The 20237-nt window shown below is 41.8% G+C and overlaps 2 protein-coding genes across 2 annotated transcripts; one reads left to right on the forward strand and one right to left on the reverse strand.

Moving 5' to 3' along the window:
- Positions 1-1196: 1196 nt before the first annotated feature.
- Positions 1197-3571, forward strand: gtf3ab (general transcription factor IIIA, b). Its single transcript, XM_044339678.1, has 9 exons — positions 1197-1419; positions 1547-1641; positions 1728-1824; positions 1900-1988; positions 2080-2153; positions 2246-2326; positions 2409-2641; positions 3166-3219; positions 3318-3571. Exons 1-9 carry the CDS (start codon positions 1306-1308, stop codon positions 3450-3452), a joined length of 972 nt encoding a protein of 323 aa, XP_044195613.1. The 5' UTR covers positions 1197-1305; the 3' UTR covers positions 3453-3571.
- Positions 3572-3688: 117 nt separating this feature from the next.
- lnx2a (ligand of numb-protein X 2a) lies at positions 3689-19320 on the reverse strand. Its single transcript, XM_044339644.1, has 11 exons — positions 19122-19320; positions 15478-16036; positions 10635-10870; positions 10353-10490; positions 9939-10138; positions 8683-9096; positions 8381-8554; positions 7059-7236; positions 6740-6965; positions 5789-5947; positions 3689-4489 (listed from the first exon to the last, which is right to left on the reverse strand). Exons 2-11 carry the CDS (start codon positions 15879-15881, stop codon positions 4354-4356), a joined length of 2265 nt encoding a protein of 754 aa, XP_044195579.1. The 5' UTR covers positions 15882-16036; positions 19122-19320; the 3' UTR covers positions 3689-4353.
- Positions 19321-20237: the final 917 nt, after the last annotated feature.

Genomic DNA, 20237 nt, shown 5'->3' on the forward strand with positions numbered 1-20237 from the left:
GGGGACCGGATGAGGCTGATAACCGTGTCAACTGACCCAGGCATGCTCACCTGAAGCGTGGGAGGCCACTGAGGTAACGCCCAACAGGCTCTCAATAGGCCTCATTCACAGGAGTCAGTCAAAGGTTTCACATGAGAGCATGGCATGGGCACAGAGGGTGATCTCAAATGTTTAGACAAGCAGATAGTGTTATTGAATTGTCTCTGACTTTGTTTTTAAAGCCTTAAAATACATTCTTGTATGGTAATATCTTTAATATTTGAAGTCCTGCTTAAAATAAAAAGTCATTTTAGCATTTACATTGATTTAAAGTGAGAATATGCAACTTTTAGACAAAATCTTTTTGCTTTTCATTTCATAAGCAATAAAATGCACCTTTGCTCAAATCAATACACTCAGGACTTTTGCTGCTACAGACTTACTTGGTCTAGAATGACCAGTAGCTTACGGCAGCCAATGACAACACACTTCAGATAGATATTGCTGTGTTATTGAGTCAGTGTGCTGCCTTTATGACTCTTCTCTGTTTGTGTCACCTTTAGCATTTGCTATTATCTTATAAGTGTCACTTGTAGCCTCTTGGTTGGTTCAGTTTCAGGTTTGTGGGTTACAAAGAATTTCACTGAAGAGTAATTTCTGACAACAATAAATCACACGTATCACAAAACAATATTGGAGAGTTGATAAGATTAGGATTAGAGCAGTAAATTCTCTGTGTGTGTGTGTGATTAATGGAGACAGACAGTCGCCTCTCCCGCTGGCGCTCACACACAACACACACAGACACACACACACACACACACACACACATATACACACACAGCAGATCAGCCGATAGGGATGCATACTGCAAGGAGCCTGTCTGACATTTTTAAAACCAGAATCAATCAATGTGGAGGAAGGAGTCAAAGACGTTTATAATGTTTGAGTATCAATGGGATCACTATCAAACTCAGGGACCTAAATCACTTTCTTACATCTTAAATGCTGAATCACTTGTACTACAATCCTGTACAGCAGAATGTAGGTGACTGCTGAATATATAAATAGCAATATAGGATGCTATGTTTTAAGAAAAAGTCCCTTTTTGTTGTAGTAAAAATGTTTAAAAGTCAAATCTGCTCCATATTTTTCATTTTCCATATGAGATAGGATACCCCCCTTTCTTCCTCCAGTTGGTACGATCCAATAAGATAAATCAAGCACAGGTGAGCTGCTGGTTGTAGGTCAGTAAGTGTCCTGCCCCTTTTTTACAACTGGTTTTGTCTGTGACCACAACACCACATCTGACATCTCTTATTAAAGATGGGGGAGAGGTTGCAAAGCCAAAAAAGCTACGTTTGCTCTTTTTTTGATTGTAAAGCTAAGTTTAATAAGTCATGGAAGCTAGAGGCTCATCTTTGCAAACACACAGGATTGGTAAGTGGCCCTAAAACGGTAGAGGCCAAAACTGAAAACACGAAAATAGTTGACATGACTAACATAAAGTGACTATTAACTATTTAATGTTGTTGGGGTTTATGTGTCAAACGTTTCTCCACCTTAGAAACCGTTCTCCTGTGAAAAATGTGACAAGAGTTTTTGCACTCGCTATCAGCTCACCAGACATGAGCTCAGTCACAGCGGGGAAAAACCTCACAAGTAAGCCACTGTGTCCCTTTTTTTTCTTTTTAAACTGGGAAATTTAAAATCAATTTGGTGTTACTCAAGCTACATTTGATCTCCAGGTGTCTGACTGAAGGATGCTCCGAGGCCTTTGTCACGATCGCCAGCATGAAGAACCACATGGCTCGAGTTCACCAGCACCAGGAGAAGCAATATCGAGTACAGTAATCCTTAAAGTTTCTTTTATTTTCCTTTTGAATTAAATTGCTTGCTTTTAGCTCCTGTTTTTTGCAGTGTGATCATCGGGGCTGCAAAAAGGACTTCAACAAGAGGTACCAACTGACTGCCCATAAGGCTGAGCACCAACAGATTCTGCCATTTCAGTAAGTTGCTACTTGATTTGTGCAAGAATAACTGGAATTTTTGTGTCCTTGACCATCTAAAATCTGAACTTTTTAATCTACTTTAATGTAGTTGTACTTTCAAAGGCTGCACAAGAGAATTTCCCTCTCGTGGAAAACTGAAGCACCATGAGAAAGTACATGCAGGTTTGTTGATAAATGGAACTTTTTTTTTTTTCTTCTCTTACCCCCAAATTTGACCTTGTTTAACCAGAACTACTCCTGTCTCTTTTCTGCAGGTTACACTTGTGAGGATGAAGCGTGCCCTTTCCTGGGGAAGACGTGGACAGAATATCAGAAGCACAGAAAGGAGCATAAAGGTAGGAACGCCCGTCTTGTTGTTCCTCATAAACCTGTACTGTAACACGCCACTGAATGGAAACATGACTTCCATTTTCTCAGTCAAGCTGCCGTGCGGAGGGTGCAAAAAGCAGTTTAACAACGCCTGGTTCTTGCACCAGCATGAGCTGCGTGTCCACTCTGGGGAGAGGAGGATGTTGATGTGCCCCAGAAAAGGATGTGGCAAGAAGTTTACTCGTCGCTTCAACTTGGAGAATCACGTACTGGGAGACCATGAGGGCAAGAAACCCTTCAGCTGTGCGTTCGCTGGCTGTGGGAAGAGCTTTGCCATGAAGGTAAACCTGCACCTCAGTATGAGCTTCAGTTCATCCAAATCAAAACATTTTCTCAACTTTGTTTGGGATTTAAGAGATCCACCTTTACACTTATACTGGTACACCACCACAACGGAGGCTAATTGACTTTTGTTTACATCCTAGCAGCATTGAAATATTACATTCACTGTTTCTTTACAGAAATAATGTTCTGGTTACTGAGGATACTACATCTTTTGTCTCTAGTTATGATTTAAAACAGTCTACAATGGGGTCTGTAATATCCTGATTGATAAAATCTAGGTAACTTCTCAGTGTCTTGAGCAGCACAAACAACACAAATACTTGTATGGAAAACCACAGAAGTAGGTATCTCACAAAGCATGTCAAATTGAAAATATCTATATGGCTTCACCCCACAAGAAGTGTTTTGTTTTTTTTGTTTTTTGTTTTTTTTTTTGATTTGGGTAAATTCACCCTTAACTTGCTGAAACAGTGTGGTTGGTATGTCAGTTGGTAACTGGTCTTACTGTATTGTTCAATAGGAGAGTCTTTGGCGACATGGAGTGGTGCATGACCCAGGAAAGAAAAAGCTGAAGGTAACATGTTTGGGTTTTTTTTGCTTTTTATTAAGGAAATAAGGCGTTTATCCCCTTCCATCTTGTCCTTGTAATGTGCTGTTTTGTTTCTCCTCCAGAAACTGCATCCTAAAAAGAATCAGCCCTGGCGTATTGCACTGCAGGTCAAACTGGCAGCTGCAGCCAATCAAGCGGAGACCAACAAGCTTGCTGCAAAGCTGCGAAATACACGTTTAGAGGATACCAAATCTTGAGGCTGCATTATAATGAATATCTTTGCTGGAACATGTTTGTTAGTGGTGAAACAAATCACTTAATGTTTCTGTTGATTTACTTTGTTTATGAAATAAAGCCTCATTACTACAGCACTATACTAGCGGTGTTTTCAAGGCTTGTTTTCTAAGTGACTCTGCGTATAGTCGCTAATGAACCGCTTCCAACAGTAAATCCCCCACTTGCAAAGTGGAAAAGCACGCTGTGGAGCCATGAATCCTTTGAAGGAAATGTTTATTAAACAAACAGAACACACATTCACACACATGTATAAAACTCCAGCTGATGGGACAGCTGGTTGTCATGGTGATGAGGCCTAAGGGCAGTTGAGCCCCCAGGGTGCGGCAGGTTTCTAATAAGGCCTCAGGCTTATTCAGCTGGATACAGCGCTGGTGTTGCAGAAAATCTTGATTAAAGTGATTACAGGTCATTATCCTAGATGACAGAGGATCACAGGCTACTTTTTTTTTTTTTTTTTTTAAATATTCTATCTCTACCTGCAACGATGCATCCACCTGAATACAGCCCTGGATTCTACAACTGCCTAGTGAGGTGAATACAGCACAAATTGCCTGTTAACAGTTGCAGTATCATTCTCCCCGCGGGAGTGAAGACAACATGACCATATGAACACAGCAGTGTGTTTGTGAGTGCAGTCTGTCGAGTGACATGGCACGATCTGGATCAGTTCCCACCTGGTCAGGACAGGCTTGGTCCTGCTGGGTCTACTACAGCTCTGAATGCTTTTGGTCCTGGATTAAGCCCGGTATGGAGCGATGTACAGTAGCGTGTACCAGTTCACTTTGGCCAAGGTCGTTCCCAATATAGGACATTCTGGGCGGACTCAGTGTGGTTGCGCAGCCTGCTTATGATCCGGCCCAGCTATACCAGGCTGCCAGGCCAGGAGACCACAGTAAGCGCCACCCGGCTGCGCTGCTCCTTCAGCATGGGCACCAGCGCTGAGTGGCTCATTCCTGCTGTTGACAGGCCGTTGACCGCCACAATCATGTCACCACACCTAGGACGACAGTATGGATTATAAACAGGACCTGACAGCGTGGTATGATGTGCCGTACAAATAGCATTATGGAGACAAGTCTTTATATTTGACATGTGCTATGGGAGTGGCTTACATAGCAAGAGACAAAATACAGCTAAAGAATTGAGCCAGCGATATTCTATATTATCGTAATTGTCAATAATTTCTCAGTACTTTCCGAACTCCCTACCCAAACTTTAAAAATGGGTTGCAAAAATATACTTTCATTTAAAAAAAAAAAAGAAAAAAAAAAAAGGATAAAATATTTCCTAAAACAGCTGAGTAAATAGTGCATCTGTTGGGGACTATTTTCAGCTGCAGACTTGATGTTCTGGTGAGTATTTATGGCATTTATATTTGCTCATTTAGCAGATACTTTTGTGCAAAGCAGCGTACAAATGAGGTTCAATCCAAGCCACCGTAGACAGCAGCAGGACAGTTTATGTGGGATTGCATTTAAAATAAAGTGGCCATGTCCATTGTCATGAGCAAACATGTCAGCCAGTGAAATAAGCCAGAGGAATAAACTTTATCAGACTTAAGCTACACAGGGAATACTTGTTACTTGTTCTTGGTTTGGGTCTTTTCATGGGATTTGTTGACAATAAAAAAACAGCTTCTACTCAATTTTTCTGTTGCAGAAACAAAAGGTACAGAGAAAATAAAACCCAGAAGAGAAACCACGAAGGAATTCAGCCAGAGTTCAGTTGAAAGACATTAAATTTGACACACAATATTTAAAACATTTTATAAAACTTCAGGTCAGGGTTTACCTTTCGTTTTTTAATCTGATGTCCATCTTTCTGACTACTGTTAGTCTCCTATAGGGCTCTTTTGTTTTGTGTTTCTTTTGGTTTATTGGTAGTTGTTTGTGGTACAATGATAAATAAGACAGTGATGACACAGCAAAAAAGGTCACGCCTATGAAGCTCAGTACAAAAATTTTATTCACTAAGAGGGAAAGAAAAGTAAACTTTATTTTGCCTAATTGTATTTTTAAGCACTAATTATTTGTTCTTGAAATTTGCAAATGATAGCAGGTCTTGTATTAGGAATCTTGAATTTTACTAATCACACAGTTGTTTCTGATGAAAGGTGATATAATTCGCAAATCAACTGAAAATGTTATTTTGCTCTTTGATTGCACTCTGTAGTGTGGACTAACATCACGCCACTCTTACCTCTCGTCCCCTGCAGGTCACAGTTTATCCACCTACTAACTCACCACAACGGCACCGCTAACATAAGCCACAGATAGTCGTGTGAAGAGCAACTCACTTGAGGCGTCCGTCGTAGTACGCAGGTGTGCCGAGGACAATGGTCTTGATGAAGAACGCCTGGTTGCCGTGGGTTTCTTCATAGCCGCCAACGATGCTGAAGCCCCAACTGCCAGGGTGGTTCCTCCGCAGTACAATCTCATGACTACTGTGCAGGTAGCTGCAAGAAAAGAGTGTAGATTGAAGGAGGGATGGATGGATAGATTTCCACACATCTTTTTTTGCCAATTGAACATTGGTTTTTGTATACTGTTCCTCTAAATACATTTACCTCTTGCAATTGCAAATAATTGCAGTCAATTTAGCAATTTTTGCATTATTTCTCTACTTTTCTGGGAACCTTTGAGAAGCAAAGAGCAGTAGCACAAACAGATAAGAGAGGGAGGGAATGAAGGAGAAAAAGTAGGACTAGACAATTTATCAAAATTTTTGAATTACTGACATTTTGAATATCCTATTGACCTTAATTAAACATATTACAATTTTCAATAAATTGGTAGAATCCTGTATAATTGAACTAATAATAGCTGCAACAACCAAAAACATCTAATAAGATGTTCCACCACCAATCAATCACCCCAAAGTCCAGTCCAAAAACCCAGAATCTTTACCTGCTCAGTCTGTAATTAACTAGAATAAATAAATCAGAAATAATGCAATATGAAGACAGGACCATCATGCACTGATTTGTCAGAAAAATATGTCATCGTTATCAAGGTAAGTGTCATAATTTATTGTGATATACAGTATATTTTAGTTCATGCTGTCCAGCCTGAGGAAAAAGAGGTGAAAAATAGAAGAGAGTACTCTCAGTATCAGTTTGAAGCAGACTTCAGGTCATCGCACTGCATCAAAGAAATATATCATAGTGATACTCACACATCATAAAAACACGAATATTTAATATAGTACACCCTTCCTCTGTCACCCTTCCTCTCCTCTGTGTGCTCACCTGGGCAGACCCAGCCACATGACCCACGAGGGGGACCAGTTGGCATCAAAGTCGCTGTCATGAGTGTGAGGCAGCAGCTGGTCGTGGTCGTGCTCCTCCACCATGCTGACCTCCAGCACCCGCAGCTGCACTGAGGGTGAGGCAGCGCTGGCCTTAAGGGTGCCCACGGCCTCACTGTGGCTCAGATACGTCAAGTCTTGACCGTTGATACTCAGCAGGACATCACCTGAGGGAGGAAGGGAGGAAGCAAGAAGATGCTGTAATGTTTTTGATGTGGCTGAATCTGTCCCGTTACTGTCGTTCCTGAGGAAGCGCTCACCTCGTTTGATTCGCCCGTCCCTCGACAAGCAGCCGTGAGGTTGGACGCTGGTCACAAAGATCGGCAGCTCCCCGCTCTTGCTGCCCCGGCCTCCTGCGACAGTCATGCCAAGTGACTCCAGGGGTTCCTTCTTCACCGTGATATGTTTCTCCTTACAGGTCACACACTGGGACAGATCCTGAATAATCACACAAAGGAAACACAGGTTCAGTCTCAACAACAGCTCAACGTTCTTGAGTCTACTCTACTCTCTCATTGCACATCATTTTCAGTTTTTTCTGATTTTCACCAAAAACATACACAGATTTTTTGACTGTCTATGTCAAAAAGAAAGACAACCAACTCAAGGTCCTGGTAAGATTTCTGTTAAAAGAACATACGATATTTTGTGACTCTGAAAGAGTCTCAGGGACAAAATGAATGCTGGAGAGAAGAAAAATCATGTTTGCTTGGCTTTAATTTTCTCATATTGGCAAGAGATTTCTAATTAGATAATGAACTAATTGGAATAGAAGTTAATTGCTCTTTTGTTACATTATAGCTGGGCAAAATCCCAACTCATGGCAAAGGGTGAATGTCTCTTTAAAATACTTTAAAAACACTTCAGAGGATCAAAACCTGCCAACAGCCCGACTACTGACCAATCAGATGAGACTCTCTCTCTTTTATAGTTAAATGATTTAACAGTTCCATTTCTATTAAAACAGAGTTTCTAACAAATGGGGGGATATTATATTTGACTAAACTACATACATACTGATGATTATAGCTGCATTTTAACTGTGCACAGTTTCTTTCACTCCTGGATTTTCTTACAGTGTAGTTAGACCCTTTTAAACTCTCATTTCATCACTGCAGCTCAGAATAACCTGAGGCGACTTTGTGATGATAATTGGAAATGATAATGGAAACTAAACCCACTAGAAAAATAATCCACACTGTTAATTAACTGCCATGATGAATGATAAACCTCATCAGGCATTAACTACTTTTTGACTCTTGCTTTGAAGAAAAAAAACTCACTCTATACTCAAGACATACTGTAGTAATACTTCCCACATTTATTTAAAGCCTTAGTCTTACTTTTAATATTTGGAAATTGTCTCTACAGCAACTTATTCTACTGTAATGATTATACTGTACATATTTCACCTTGTTGAGTTGGGGTTAGATAGCTAATCAGTGATTGTTTTGAAAAATAAAAGTACATTCCTCCAGTCCACAGGTAAATCTTAAAATACAAACACTTGGATGTTGGACATGTAAACATATATTTTAACCCATCTCCACACACAAACACACACACACAGTCATCTTCTCACTCTGTGGGTGCTGGTGCGGGAGAGGTGTATGGGCACAGGACTTGGGGTAGAGCTGTGGTTAGGCAGGAAGTGATCAAGGCAGTAAAGGTCTCTGGTGGAGCTTGATTTTGGCGGTGGCGGCGGAGTTGGTTTACTGGGTCGGCCAATCATCAGGTGGACTCGCTCTCCGCTGGCCTAGAAAATCAGAGTCATTGCTTTTAGGAACAACTATGAATGATTTCTTTTGCTTATTTCCTCACTCAAATTAAGATATTTACAAAAGAAAGCATGAATGGCTTGTGTGTGCCTGAATGCATCTCCACCTGTATAATCTGTGCAGCCTGCTCCGGGGTGCCGTGGCGAAGGTCCTGTTCGTTGACAGCCAAAACGCGGTCATTACTGCGCAGCCTGCCGTCCTTCGCTGCCAGGCCTCCCTCCAACAGGTCCAACACAAACACTCCTGACTCATCCGTTCGCCGCACCAGCTTGATGCCAAGCTGCTCTGTTGAGTCCCGCTTATGCAGGGTGATTCTCAGTGTGGCTGGGCTGGACGGGGTGCCCTCAGGGGTGGAGCAGGGCGCGTGTGGCACGGCCGGGGTGGAGGAGGAGGAAGAGGGAGGCGCCCGGGAGGCACAGCGACGCTCCCTGAGCACAGTCAGCTGCAGAGTGGTACAGGGGCGTGCAAGGGTAGAGCGGGCAAAACTGTGGGGCACATTACTGATGTCCACATTGTTCACCTTGGGAGAGAGAAGTCAAAGGAAATTAATGTTTAAAACCTGCATTCGTACATTTTTGGGCTACTCAGGGGCAGCACAACAAGCTGTAAACACAACACTAACATATTATCACCTCATTAAAATGCCTTTTTACACATCCAGCAATATTAGCATTCATTTGGAGTCATGTTTCTGGCCACTTGATGAATATAACCTTAAAATTTACACTTGTTTTAGCTCTGTTTTGGTCTCCATGAATTCCTGAGAAAACTCTAGTGTTCCACTATGTTCACCAGCCAGTCGCTAACTTTGTCTGCTGTTTTGTGCCAGGCAAGTGGTGGAAATGAGGTTGAGAAGAATGCTAAAAATCAAAACTATGAGCTGAAAGTTGCTTAAATGCTCCAAAGAGCCGAGTTGGGTGATAATTCTCTGTGGATTTGTCACAATGAACAACCCTTTTTACATAACAAGTAGTAATATGATCCATTGTTAATATAAAAATATTGATTAAAGCAGCTTTAAATAGGTAGAACAATGACAAGACGTTTTGCAAGGCTTTGGAAAGAATAATTTAAAATATCAAGAAAGGATTCACATGAGGTAAGATGATAATACTCAAAACCTGCACAAAAGATCTCTAGAAAAAGGAGAACTAATACTCTGGTACAACATATACTGATACTGTTGCCCTTAGCATCTACAGTACATCAACATTAATCTTGAGCAAAACAATCACTGACTGAAAAAGTGAAGTAATGTGGTCAAAGTGATCGTTTGCAAACTCCCTTTTTGTATGAAAATGGGGCAGAATGTGAGATAAACTAACGCACTTGTTCAACAGAATTGTAACTGAAATCTCTCACCTGTAGTATCTGATCCCCAGCCAGCAGCCTCCCGTCTCGTGCAATGACCCCGTCTCGGTAGACTTCCTGAATCACAATGTTAATGAGAGGCGTCTCGTTTCCACCGACGATGCTGATACCCAGCTCAACGTACGGGTTGGCCCGGTGGACCTCTATGGCGGTAATCTCTCCTTCAGGGAGGGAGGGCAACTTTACGCAGCCTAATGGACACACAAATTACACAGCTGCATTTCACAATTTTAATGTCCAGATCTTTCTACCTTTTAACATAATGTTGCCTGAATGAGATCATCCAGTCGTCTAAGATTACAGCTCCTACAATCACAAGGAGGATAAGTTCACATATTTTATATTTCATATCTCTTGTATTCAGTGAAAAAGACTGGATGGAGGATGGAGGAAGAGCTGTCGTACCCTCTTCAGCGGAGAGAGGCGGGGACTCAGGGCAGTCCCAGCCTGAGGAGGTGGAGCTGACAGACCGGAGGAGGTGGATGCAGGGATTACTGAGGGGCCGCTTCACCCTGGGGACAACACACTCCAACCCGACCACACCTACGACAGAGAAGGAAGAGGGAGACAAATAAAGTCTGCGAGGACAAGAAGATGAATGTCTTTTATAATGTGTTATTATATAATGTGTCAATCTAAACTTTATTGATTTTATTGGCAATCTAAATCTGCAGTGGATCGACTCACTGTCTTCCTCGGTGCTTTCCTCAAAGGCGGGGTTGTCAAGGCCGGCATCGTCTGTCCACGTGGATCCGTTGCTGCAGGCGTTGTTAGGTCCGGAGGGCGGCGACGGGGTGGCGTCCCTCAGGTCTGTCTGCGGGGAGCGGGGTGATCTGGGAGGGCTGGTCACCATCGCCCGCTCGTCCCCACTCTCGCATCGCGGGCCGTCCACACTGGTCTGCTGAGACTGCGTCCCGGGGCACCTTTCACCAAGCAACAGGCGTCAGTTTGTTAGTCCATCTGACGTGTAAAGAAAATCAAGTTCCGCATCAGTTAACTTGATGTGACGCTCAACTGATCACATCAGGGAGTTTCTCTCTTTTGCTGCCCCCCCCCCTCCACAAGGGAGTTCAGAGTGCAGGGTCACGTGTAGCTGAGAGGGATTCAGTGGATACAGAGAGTTATTTTTGTAGGAAAGGTCCCAGCTGAATTAAGATACAGCCACATCAAGCTGTCACTGACCTCACATTTTTTTGTAGATTGCAAATAACTGGCTGCATATTTTTCTACAGATTCCTGTCCAGATAGTTCCACTTTTTAACATAATGTTGCCCGACTATGATTATCCCATCATCTAAGATTACAGCTCTTAAAGTTCACATATTTTAAATCTCATATTTTAGATCACATTTAGATTGAAAAGGACTTATTTTCTGTCAACTGTCGTTTATTTCTCCATTTATCCATTAATTGTTCAGTCTATAACATATCGCAAAATAGTGAAAAATGCCCATCACAATTTTGCAGAGCCGATAGTGACAATTTTATCTGACCAACAGTGAAAAAAAACCTCAAAAATATATTTCATTTATGATGATATACAACATAGAAAAGCAGAAATCATCACATCAGAGGTTCCAGAACCAGCAAAATCTGTGGGGATGGAAACGTCGGCCTGTCAGTCAGTTGATCCTCCATTTTGGTCCAGAATGAAATATCTCAACAACTATTGGATGGATTACAATGAAATTTTGTACGGACATTCATGGTCTCCAGAGTAATGAATCCTAATAACTTTGGTGATCCCCTGATGTTTCCTCTAGTTCCATCATGAAATTCACATTCGTGGACTAAACTGTTTGTTGGATTGCCATGATACACATATTCATGCCACATTCATTCAGTGTTATCACCACTTTTCATCCAGCATCATCATCAGATTAAAATTTCACTTTGATTTATGACCTAATAACTGCAAAACTAATAACATTCACGTCTGCCTCAGCTGTGCTTTGTGTTTGATGCTAATTAGCAAATATTAGCATGCTAACCGAGCCAAACTAAGATGATGAACGTGGTAGATATACCTGCTTAAAGGCTCTGCACATGTCCACAGGTGTTTTCAGTTATTCTGGCTGATTAGACTTCTACCAGAACAAGTGAATCACCTGTGTGGGTTAGTCATAGCTGTGCAGGGCCTTTAACATCAGCATGTTAGCATTGTCATTGTGAGCACATCAGATTTAGCTCAAAGCACTGCTGTGTCTAAGAACAGCCTCACAGAGCTGCTCGAATGGCTGTAGACTCTTAATCTTGTTGACTGATAAATGACGATTAATCAATTATCAAATGTGTTTAAGAATTTCTCACGGATTACTCAACTAATCGTGTTGGCACAGTTTAGATGCCAGAAATACCACCTTGATTCTATTTCCATCAAAATCAGAAAAGAACGCATCAATCTTGCCCCACATATTGATACTCCTCACTGGAAAACAATTAAAAATAGACAGACAGACTCAAGGGATCAATGCAGTCTCACTATTAATGGACTGAGGTATTTACTATAAGTGGCAGCTATAAACTGGTTGAATTATTTAAGTGCTTCTGTTCTTCCTGTCCTACTCCCTAAGAAAACCAGGACCATCTCTTACAACAGGAAAACGGATGTTGCTCTCCAACGACCTTTTTGCTCTTGTAATATTTAAAATATAAAACACTGAATAACCGGTTGCCTTATGTAATGGGTTTCTGTCTTTGACTCATCCATCAACCCCAAGGAAAAATGGTTTAAAGGGGAAAAATATTCACATATTAAAGCTGTTTGGATCCAGTAAATGTCTTGATCAAAGACAAAAACAGTGAATACATCAGTCTCCCTGTCATTTAGCTTTTCTGCTCAGACAGAGAGAACCACCAACATTTAACCTGCTAACAGATACACACAATCAGTAACAAGATCAGCAACCCCACCTTGACCACCAAAGAACACTGTGGCCTGGCACTCTCATCTTTTAATCTAATGTCCAGGGTCTGATCCTTAATCTTCAACATAAACAATGTTGACTGACAAAGTCACACAGCCACAGCAGACTCTTGGCCTCCTGTTACTATCTTAGACCTAAGTCTGCAGGGCAGGGGAGCGGCGAGCCCACGTGGTCCAGAGGTTTAATCTTTACTAAAGAATGTCACGTTAGTCCTCACAGTGAACTTGTGTGATCTGTCTTAAACGATTTTTCCTTGTCTTCTTGTCACAACTTTACTGAGTTGTTCTCGTCTGTTGATGTGACTGATTAAGGAGATTATTGACAATAAAGTTTATAGTTTATAGGCTATAAAATACTGAATCTTACGGATAAGAGCAAACCAAAGAATTCAGATATCTTCCATCTTTGCTTGTTTTTCTGCTATTTTCAATCTTGGATACACTTAAAGCCAGACTGTGTGATTTTTAAAAGATGAAATAACATATTTGTCCTCTCACAAATGAAAAGTTGATTTTATAAGTATTAAAACACACCCTTACGGTTTGGTTCCTACGTCTGTACTTGGTCTGGTATGATCAGTATCTTATCTAGATATGACTGTGTACCTGGCATTGTTGAGTCAGCTTGCCAACTTTATGACTCCTCTCTACTCGTGCTTCTATTACGTAACGTTTTACCATCCTGATCACTGCTACACAGTAATTCAGCAGCAAAATCCACACAGTGTCGCTGTAAAGATATAAAATCGAGACACTATGGCAGGAGTTTCCTGTAAAAACAGCTGACTCAGAAAAGCTTTTAACAGCTTGTTAGCCATAGCTTGTTAGTGTGAGCTTGTTAAGGAAAATCTCCTCAACTTAACAGAGGTGTTTGGTGGTCAACGGATAACCAGTCCATAAGCAAGAGTCAAAACACCAATAGAACAGCAGCAAAAACAGACAGTCTTTAGAAGTGTACTCCTTAATCAATAAAGAAGTTTATAATCTTGTTCCCCTCAGCTGTAAGTGGGTTTTTACACATTTATAACCAAAATATTTGTATCAAGCAAAGTAAAATCTCTATATTATGCAGTGTAAATGTTCCAAATGGTGCTATATTGTAATATACTGTCACATGCTGAATTAACACTACTTTCATCCATAACAACCAGCAGCAACAACTTCCTCCAGTTCCTCCAATGGCAACACACGATGCATAGACACACATACTACTTGCATTTGCGTGCCAGACAGGGCAACAGTGACAGCAAGAAGAGGTAGGTGAAAGGAAAGAAACAGCAAGATAGAAAGTAAATTCAGAGGCAGGTAGCGGAATAGAAACAAGGAATGGGTAAGATAAAGATGCCATTTCGCCATCCCGAGTCGCGCTGACCTCAAATCACGCTGTGTTCGACTCACCACAGGCCAGGGTTGCCCTTGGCTGTCTCGCAGAAGAAATGGTTGAAAAGGTCTCTGGTGTTGAAGTTGCTCAGCATGATTGCAGAATGAGAACATGGAGCTTCTGGTCAGCCAACCCATGACTCTGTTAGGGAACCACTAATCCCCCGTCACATGACCTACAGCCCAATAATCCCCTCAGGGTCTCACAGCACCTGGTCCAAATGGGCCAAAAGCCAAAGCGTGTGGATGGACGGAGACCTTTAAGGTTGAAGGTGATGGGTAAGTCTGACCATTGCAGACTACAACCTATATGTCCAAATGTTCCTTCCGGTCGTGAGTATGGAGAAGTTTTGAATGCACGTCACTTAAATTTAGTTTTTAAAATAATGTCTGAGAAAAATATTATACAAAGGTAACATACTTGTGTGGTGGAGAATTCATAAGTATAATGCAATTACTTTGAGGTTATGTTTTAAAATTCATGATGTAATCAATATATACTTTTTAAGCATACTTATAGTCCTTTATTTGTCTGTATACTTATGCATTGCTATTAAATCAGAAATATGTTCATGTATAAAGTGTCTTCTCATATTCTACAGGATGTTCTGTGATCTCTGTCACAGTTCTCGGGTAGGGAAGTTAGGGACTTTCTTTTCTCTTCAGGGGCATCACGCTCTTAAAGGTTATGCATGATCGATAGTTTCTTAAGACAGACGTAGGGTAAACAAATATCAGACACTGTTGTTTTTCTGATTACCAGCCAATTATATTTAGGGAGGTGTTATAAGCATTATAGAGGGCCAATGAGATGAACGAACGAGAGTGGTGATGTGTCCTGTCAACTGTATATGTATAACTGAATTGTTTGTTCATTTCAGTTGCTCTGCGCAGAATAACTCAAGGTCTTTGCCAATTGTCAATTCAATAAAGACCTTAAATATTCCTCTGAAAAACTTGTCTCTGATCATTGTGTTTTGTCTCCAAGGTTATTTCTACTACACTTGTAACTAAGTGACTGTTGTCTTTGCTTATGATCTGATTGACTCCAACACAACTGCAAATAGGATGCATTGTGAGGCGAATGAGTCAGAAAAGTGTGTGAAGAGTGCATTAATCAAATCTGAAAACCTGCCTGTCATGCATGCATAGTCTTTAATATGTCATTATGTTTGTTCACAGCTTGCACACTCATCTAGTACGTCTGTATGCAAGCGTGGTTACCTGTGTTTGAGGTGTGCCTCCAAGTCACATCGTGGCATGCTAAGGGAGCAGACTGGGGTCAAAGGGCAGGACACTGACAGCTTGTCCAGCAGCTTGTGAACCAGTATGCTGGATCTGCGGCACGCCTGCAGCTGCAGCCGCGTCCTGTCCAACGGGCAGAAGTCCCTCTCCTGGAGGAAGCTACGCAGGCAGCGGGCGCAGAAGGTGTGGCCGCACGGTGTGTCGAGTGGCTGCACCAACGGCTGCAGGCAGATGTGGCACACAAGGTCGTCGTCCACTTCCAGGCGGTAGTTGTAAAGGTGGTTCTCCCAGCTGCGGTGGATCTGGCCACACTCAGAACACAGAGCCTCCAGGGTTGGCTCCACTGGCCCGGCGAGACCCACCTCGCAGCCTGGGCTGCCCATCTCTGTTCCTTCAACACAACTCAGCTTTGGCACAAATGACTCCAGTGGGGCTGCAGTGTTGGGAAGGGGCACACACACTCCTATCCCATAAGCTTCACAGGATGAACAGGTTGCAGAGAGGACAGATGCCCCCCAGTGGCTGATGGCACATCACCCTGCAGGTCAGAGGGCAAAGCAAGAGGGTTAAACAGCTGTTTCAGAAAAACAACAAGTGTCTGATTATGTGCTCGTGCATTTATTCATGTGGCAAATACTTTGTGCACGTGGGCGCACGTGTCCGCATGGATGTGTGAGTCTGCATTGGATCGAGAGAGGCACTGTGTGTGTGTGTGTGTGTGTGTGTGTGCGTGTGTGTCAGTGAGTGTGCTGAGATTATGTATTGCTGCTCCTGTCCACTAATCTGGCAGTATAATCTCTCTTTTGCTCTCGCCTGCTGCAATCTTCCAATTCCACAGAGAGGGAATTATCTGGGATTGAGGGAGAGAGAGGACACAGATCAGAGGAAGTGGGATTGGGAAAGCAACAGAAAGGGAAAATAGTGTCCGCGAGAGGTAGAAAGGAGCATAGAGAGAGAGAAAGAGTGCGGAGAATTAGACAGAGAGAGGAGCAAAGGGCGTGAAAGAGATTAATGGGATGTAAAAATCTAAAAGAGATAAAAAAGTGAAGAAAATGAGAAAGAAGAGAGAGGGGATGGGAGGAAGCAGAGATAGGTGAAGCTCTGAAAGGGCACCGAGCTCACAAAAGAGATAAGAACATAAAAGACAAAAATAGCAGGAATTCTTTAAACATTCCCTAAAGCGGAATTGATATTCTCTCTTTTGGTTCAGGCCGTGTACAGTAGATGCACTCAGTCTCCTCTGCAACAGAAAGAGAACATGCCTAAAGCAAAGTCTTGAAATACAGCACTCCACCGAGCAGAGAGTGTCCCCAGAGCTGATGCACTGTACAAGCTGATCACTTCCACAGCGGTTCACATCCACAGCCACTTAGACCTGCAGCCGCTCTATTAGCCTGAGCCCCTCTGGGCCATGATGCTACCGGCGGACAGCAGAGGGCGTGCCTCAGTACGCAGCAGGCTAGCCAAGCCACAGTGACTACCTGCCTCTGTTCCACTGAGGGTCTGCTCCTGTCTCCATGACGACCTGGAGCCTGTTCTGTTCAGTGGGGCTTGACATTCAGAGTGTAGCCGGAGAAGGATGCAGAGGAGCCACACAACAGATGCACTTCTCTCAGCAGGATGCTCTGCTCCTCCCTGGTACAGCCTGAAAGCTTGTCAGACAGTGCAGATGATGATGAGAGCCCCCTTGGTTCGTTTTTTGCTGCTTTTTTCGTCTTGTCTCCATGGCTACCCATTTCTGTGACAACCTGTCTCTCCTGTCTCCTTGGCTACCGGTCCGGTAGTTACTTATTTCAGCCTCCTTTAAGTACGTGCTCCTGTCTGTGTGTGACTGGCTGCTTCTGTCTCTATCCCGCAGCTGGACATGAATTAATCATGAGGACACAAGGCTTCTCTGTTCCTATAACAAAGCTGTGACATCACCACATCACACACACACACACACACACACACATTCATACACACGCACAGACTTGTAGACATGCAAGTATAAGTCTACACAAGCACAGGCAAACACACACACAGGACGCACAGCATGCGCAAGAGCTTTTTGGGTACCAGATCCTGCAAATAGTCTTTATCAATAAGTAAAGTCTTCAGCTTTTCACTGTGGCAGCAGTTTAGAGCCTTTGCCATGAAAAGCACTTAAATCTATTTTAAAACATCGCTGGACTCTGTAGCAACAGATTCCTAAACACAAGTCATATGAAGATTGGTGAATGCTTGTGAAATATCTCTCTTTTAATCCCAGTGTGTGTATGTGTATGTGTGTGTGTGTGTGTGTATGCTAGAGTCCAAGGCCATGCTGTTATTGTCATTGCACTGCTTTCTATATTAATAAATAACAGTCTCGGCCCTGCACCTGTCTTCATGCTCATTTTTCATTTTTTTCAAAGATGACAATCTAATCTTACAATCCGGGACAAACCATGAACTACACCTCACATGCAGGAATGACATTTGCAAATAAGATGAGATGATGTTTTGGCCACAGATTTAAAATCTCACGTCTTGTCGGCTTAGCCTACATTTTTATAAACCCCTCTCGTCATTTTTTTTCATATTGTATGACAGTATGGACTCAAGCATCACCATCTACAATCAGACACTTCACATCTTTACCACTAAAAATAATGGACAAAAAGCCTGTCTGGTGGCATCACTGTCACATACTGAAAAGATACTTTGCTTTGAGAGCTTTATTCATTTTATGTTTTCTTAAATTAGTTTTCAAATGTATCAACAGTCTAGCCCCAGAGCCTCTTTCCAGATGTATCCAAAGACAAGACAGTAACTAAATTTGGACAATCAGCTTTCTCCATAAAGGGCTGTCAACTTTGGAGCACAACTGAAATCAAATTAATTCCAGATATAAAATCAATTACAACAAAGGTTAAGTGCTGGCTGGCTGAAAGCAAACCAGAGCTGTACTCATTTTAGCTAATTGTACTCTAAAGTTTTTTTTGTTTGTTTATTTTAATGTTTATGTGTATTTTATTGTACTCTCATATCTGTAGTGTGTTGTGGTTTTATGATAATGAAAGCTGTAAGTAGCCCAATTAGGGAGAAGAGTTAAAAATTAGCAATAGCTATAAACTCTCTGTGCAGCACATCAGTGTTTTATGCTCTGTATTGGAACTATTTTAAATTGCATCGTCCCTGTCAAATACAATTCAAATAAAAATAGTCTCTTATCTTAACAAAAAAAGAAAAAATCCAGAAAGGCTGTTGGCCACTTGCAAGAACAGGCCTGCTGCTGTTTTGTAATGTCTGTAGCAAAAAGGCTGCTTTTATCACAACAGTCAGTCACACAATGATAACAACAAAAACACTGATTTAATTGGAAATTCATTTTTTCCTCACTGTCATAGTCCTAATTTACCATGGCAACGCACTAACTGCAGTGTCATGATCTGCTACCCGTTGAACACATTTGAACACCAGACAAGAGCATTTTTTTTAAATCATTGCCCCCATCTGTCTGACTCCATCCCACCCTCCACAAGCGGTGAAAAAAAAAAGCTAGATGAAGATGAAGCGACAATGGCAATATCAATGCACAGCCAGCCGCACAGTGACACCGCGGACGTGCAGGCAGAATATATATGCAGATGTCATATTACCTGATCCGGCTGCTCCTCCGCGCCGCGCACTCCGGCCCCAAAAAGGGGGACGATTATTAGCTGCGGGACCTCAATCACGCATTCACCGCAAAGGACCGTTCCGCAAACCCGCACGAAAACGCCCCCGTGCCTCTGGCGGCGCTGGCCACGCCCACCGCTGTTCGTCACCGGTGTGGGCGGGGCCAGTGGCTGTCAATCCAGAGCAGAACCTCTGCCTGAACAGAAAAATGCAAAAAATAATCTGTTTTAAATTTATTATGAGGTTATCGTTTGTAATTTGATTATTTGAGTACAAAGTAAAAGCAAAAAGTAACAAAATCTATTGGAAAGTAGCTCTTTTGTGGACAAAAAATGATTTCACATTTTCCTCTCATACTACAGTTATAACTACTTTTTCTACAAACCTTCATAATATTTTCATCTTCCAAATATTTTGTTAGACTTGCAACCCATTCAAATTATTGCATCCGCTCCTTCGTTTCAGGAAACTGACACTTTTTCAAGTTGTAACTAATGTCTTTATTGATGGCCTTTAGATTAGTTGTAAGTCATTAATAAACAGAAAAATCTCTCCTGTTGGTGAGTTCATTGTCAAGTCATTAATAAAAGCCCATACGTGATATAACTGTTCCCTTTATTCATAAATTATTAATAAGAAAACGATAATAAACTGCTGTCTTGCACTTCCCAATGTTAATCACAACTGTCTGATAATGTTTTGTTATAGTTACTAGTTATGTTACAGATTAAGATTTAACTGCCCAAATAATATTGTACATTACATTTAACTCCAGTTTCACCAACTGCAACATTACTGCTTCGTCATTAATGCATAATGATAATGATAAGTACAAGTACTTTGAATACTGATACTTTTAGCACATTTTTCTGAAAATAGTCTTTTTTTTTTAAACTAAAGTAAGATTTTGCATGCAGGACTTACCTTGTGATGAAGTGTGGTATTGATACTTGACGTAAACAAAGACTTTGAATACTTACACAACGGAGCTCCAAAGTGCTCATTAGGAAACAAGAGACAGAAAACAAAAGTATCACTGGGGGAATACCATTACGATGAAATGAAAACTTTTGAAACGTCTTTTTATTTACTCAACA

This window comes from Thunnus albacares, chromosome 21 (assembly GCF_914725855.1).
Source record: "Thunnus albacares chromosome 21, fThuAlb1.1, whole genome shotgun sequence".
Classification (NCBI taxonomy): domain Eukaryota; kingdom Metazoa; phylum Chordata; class Actinopteri; order Scombriformes; family Scombridae; genus Thunnus; species Thunnus albacares.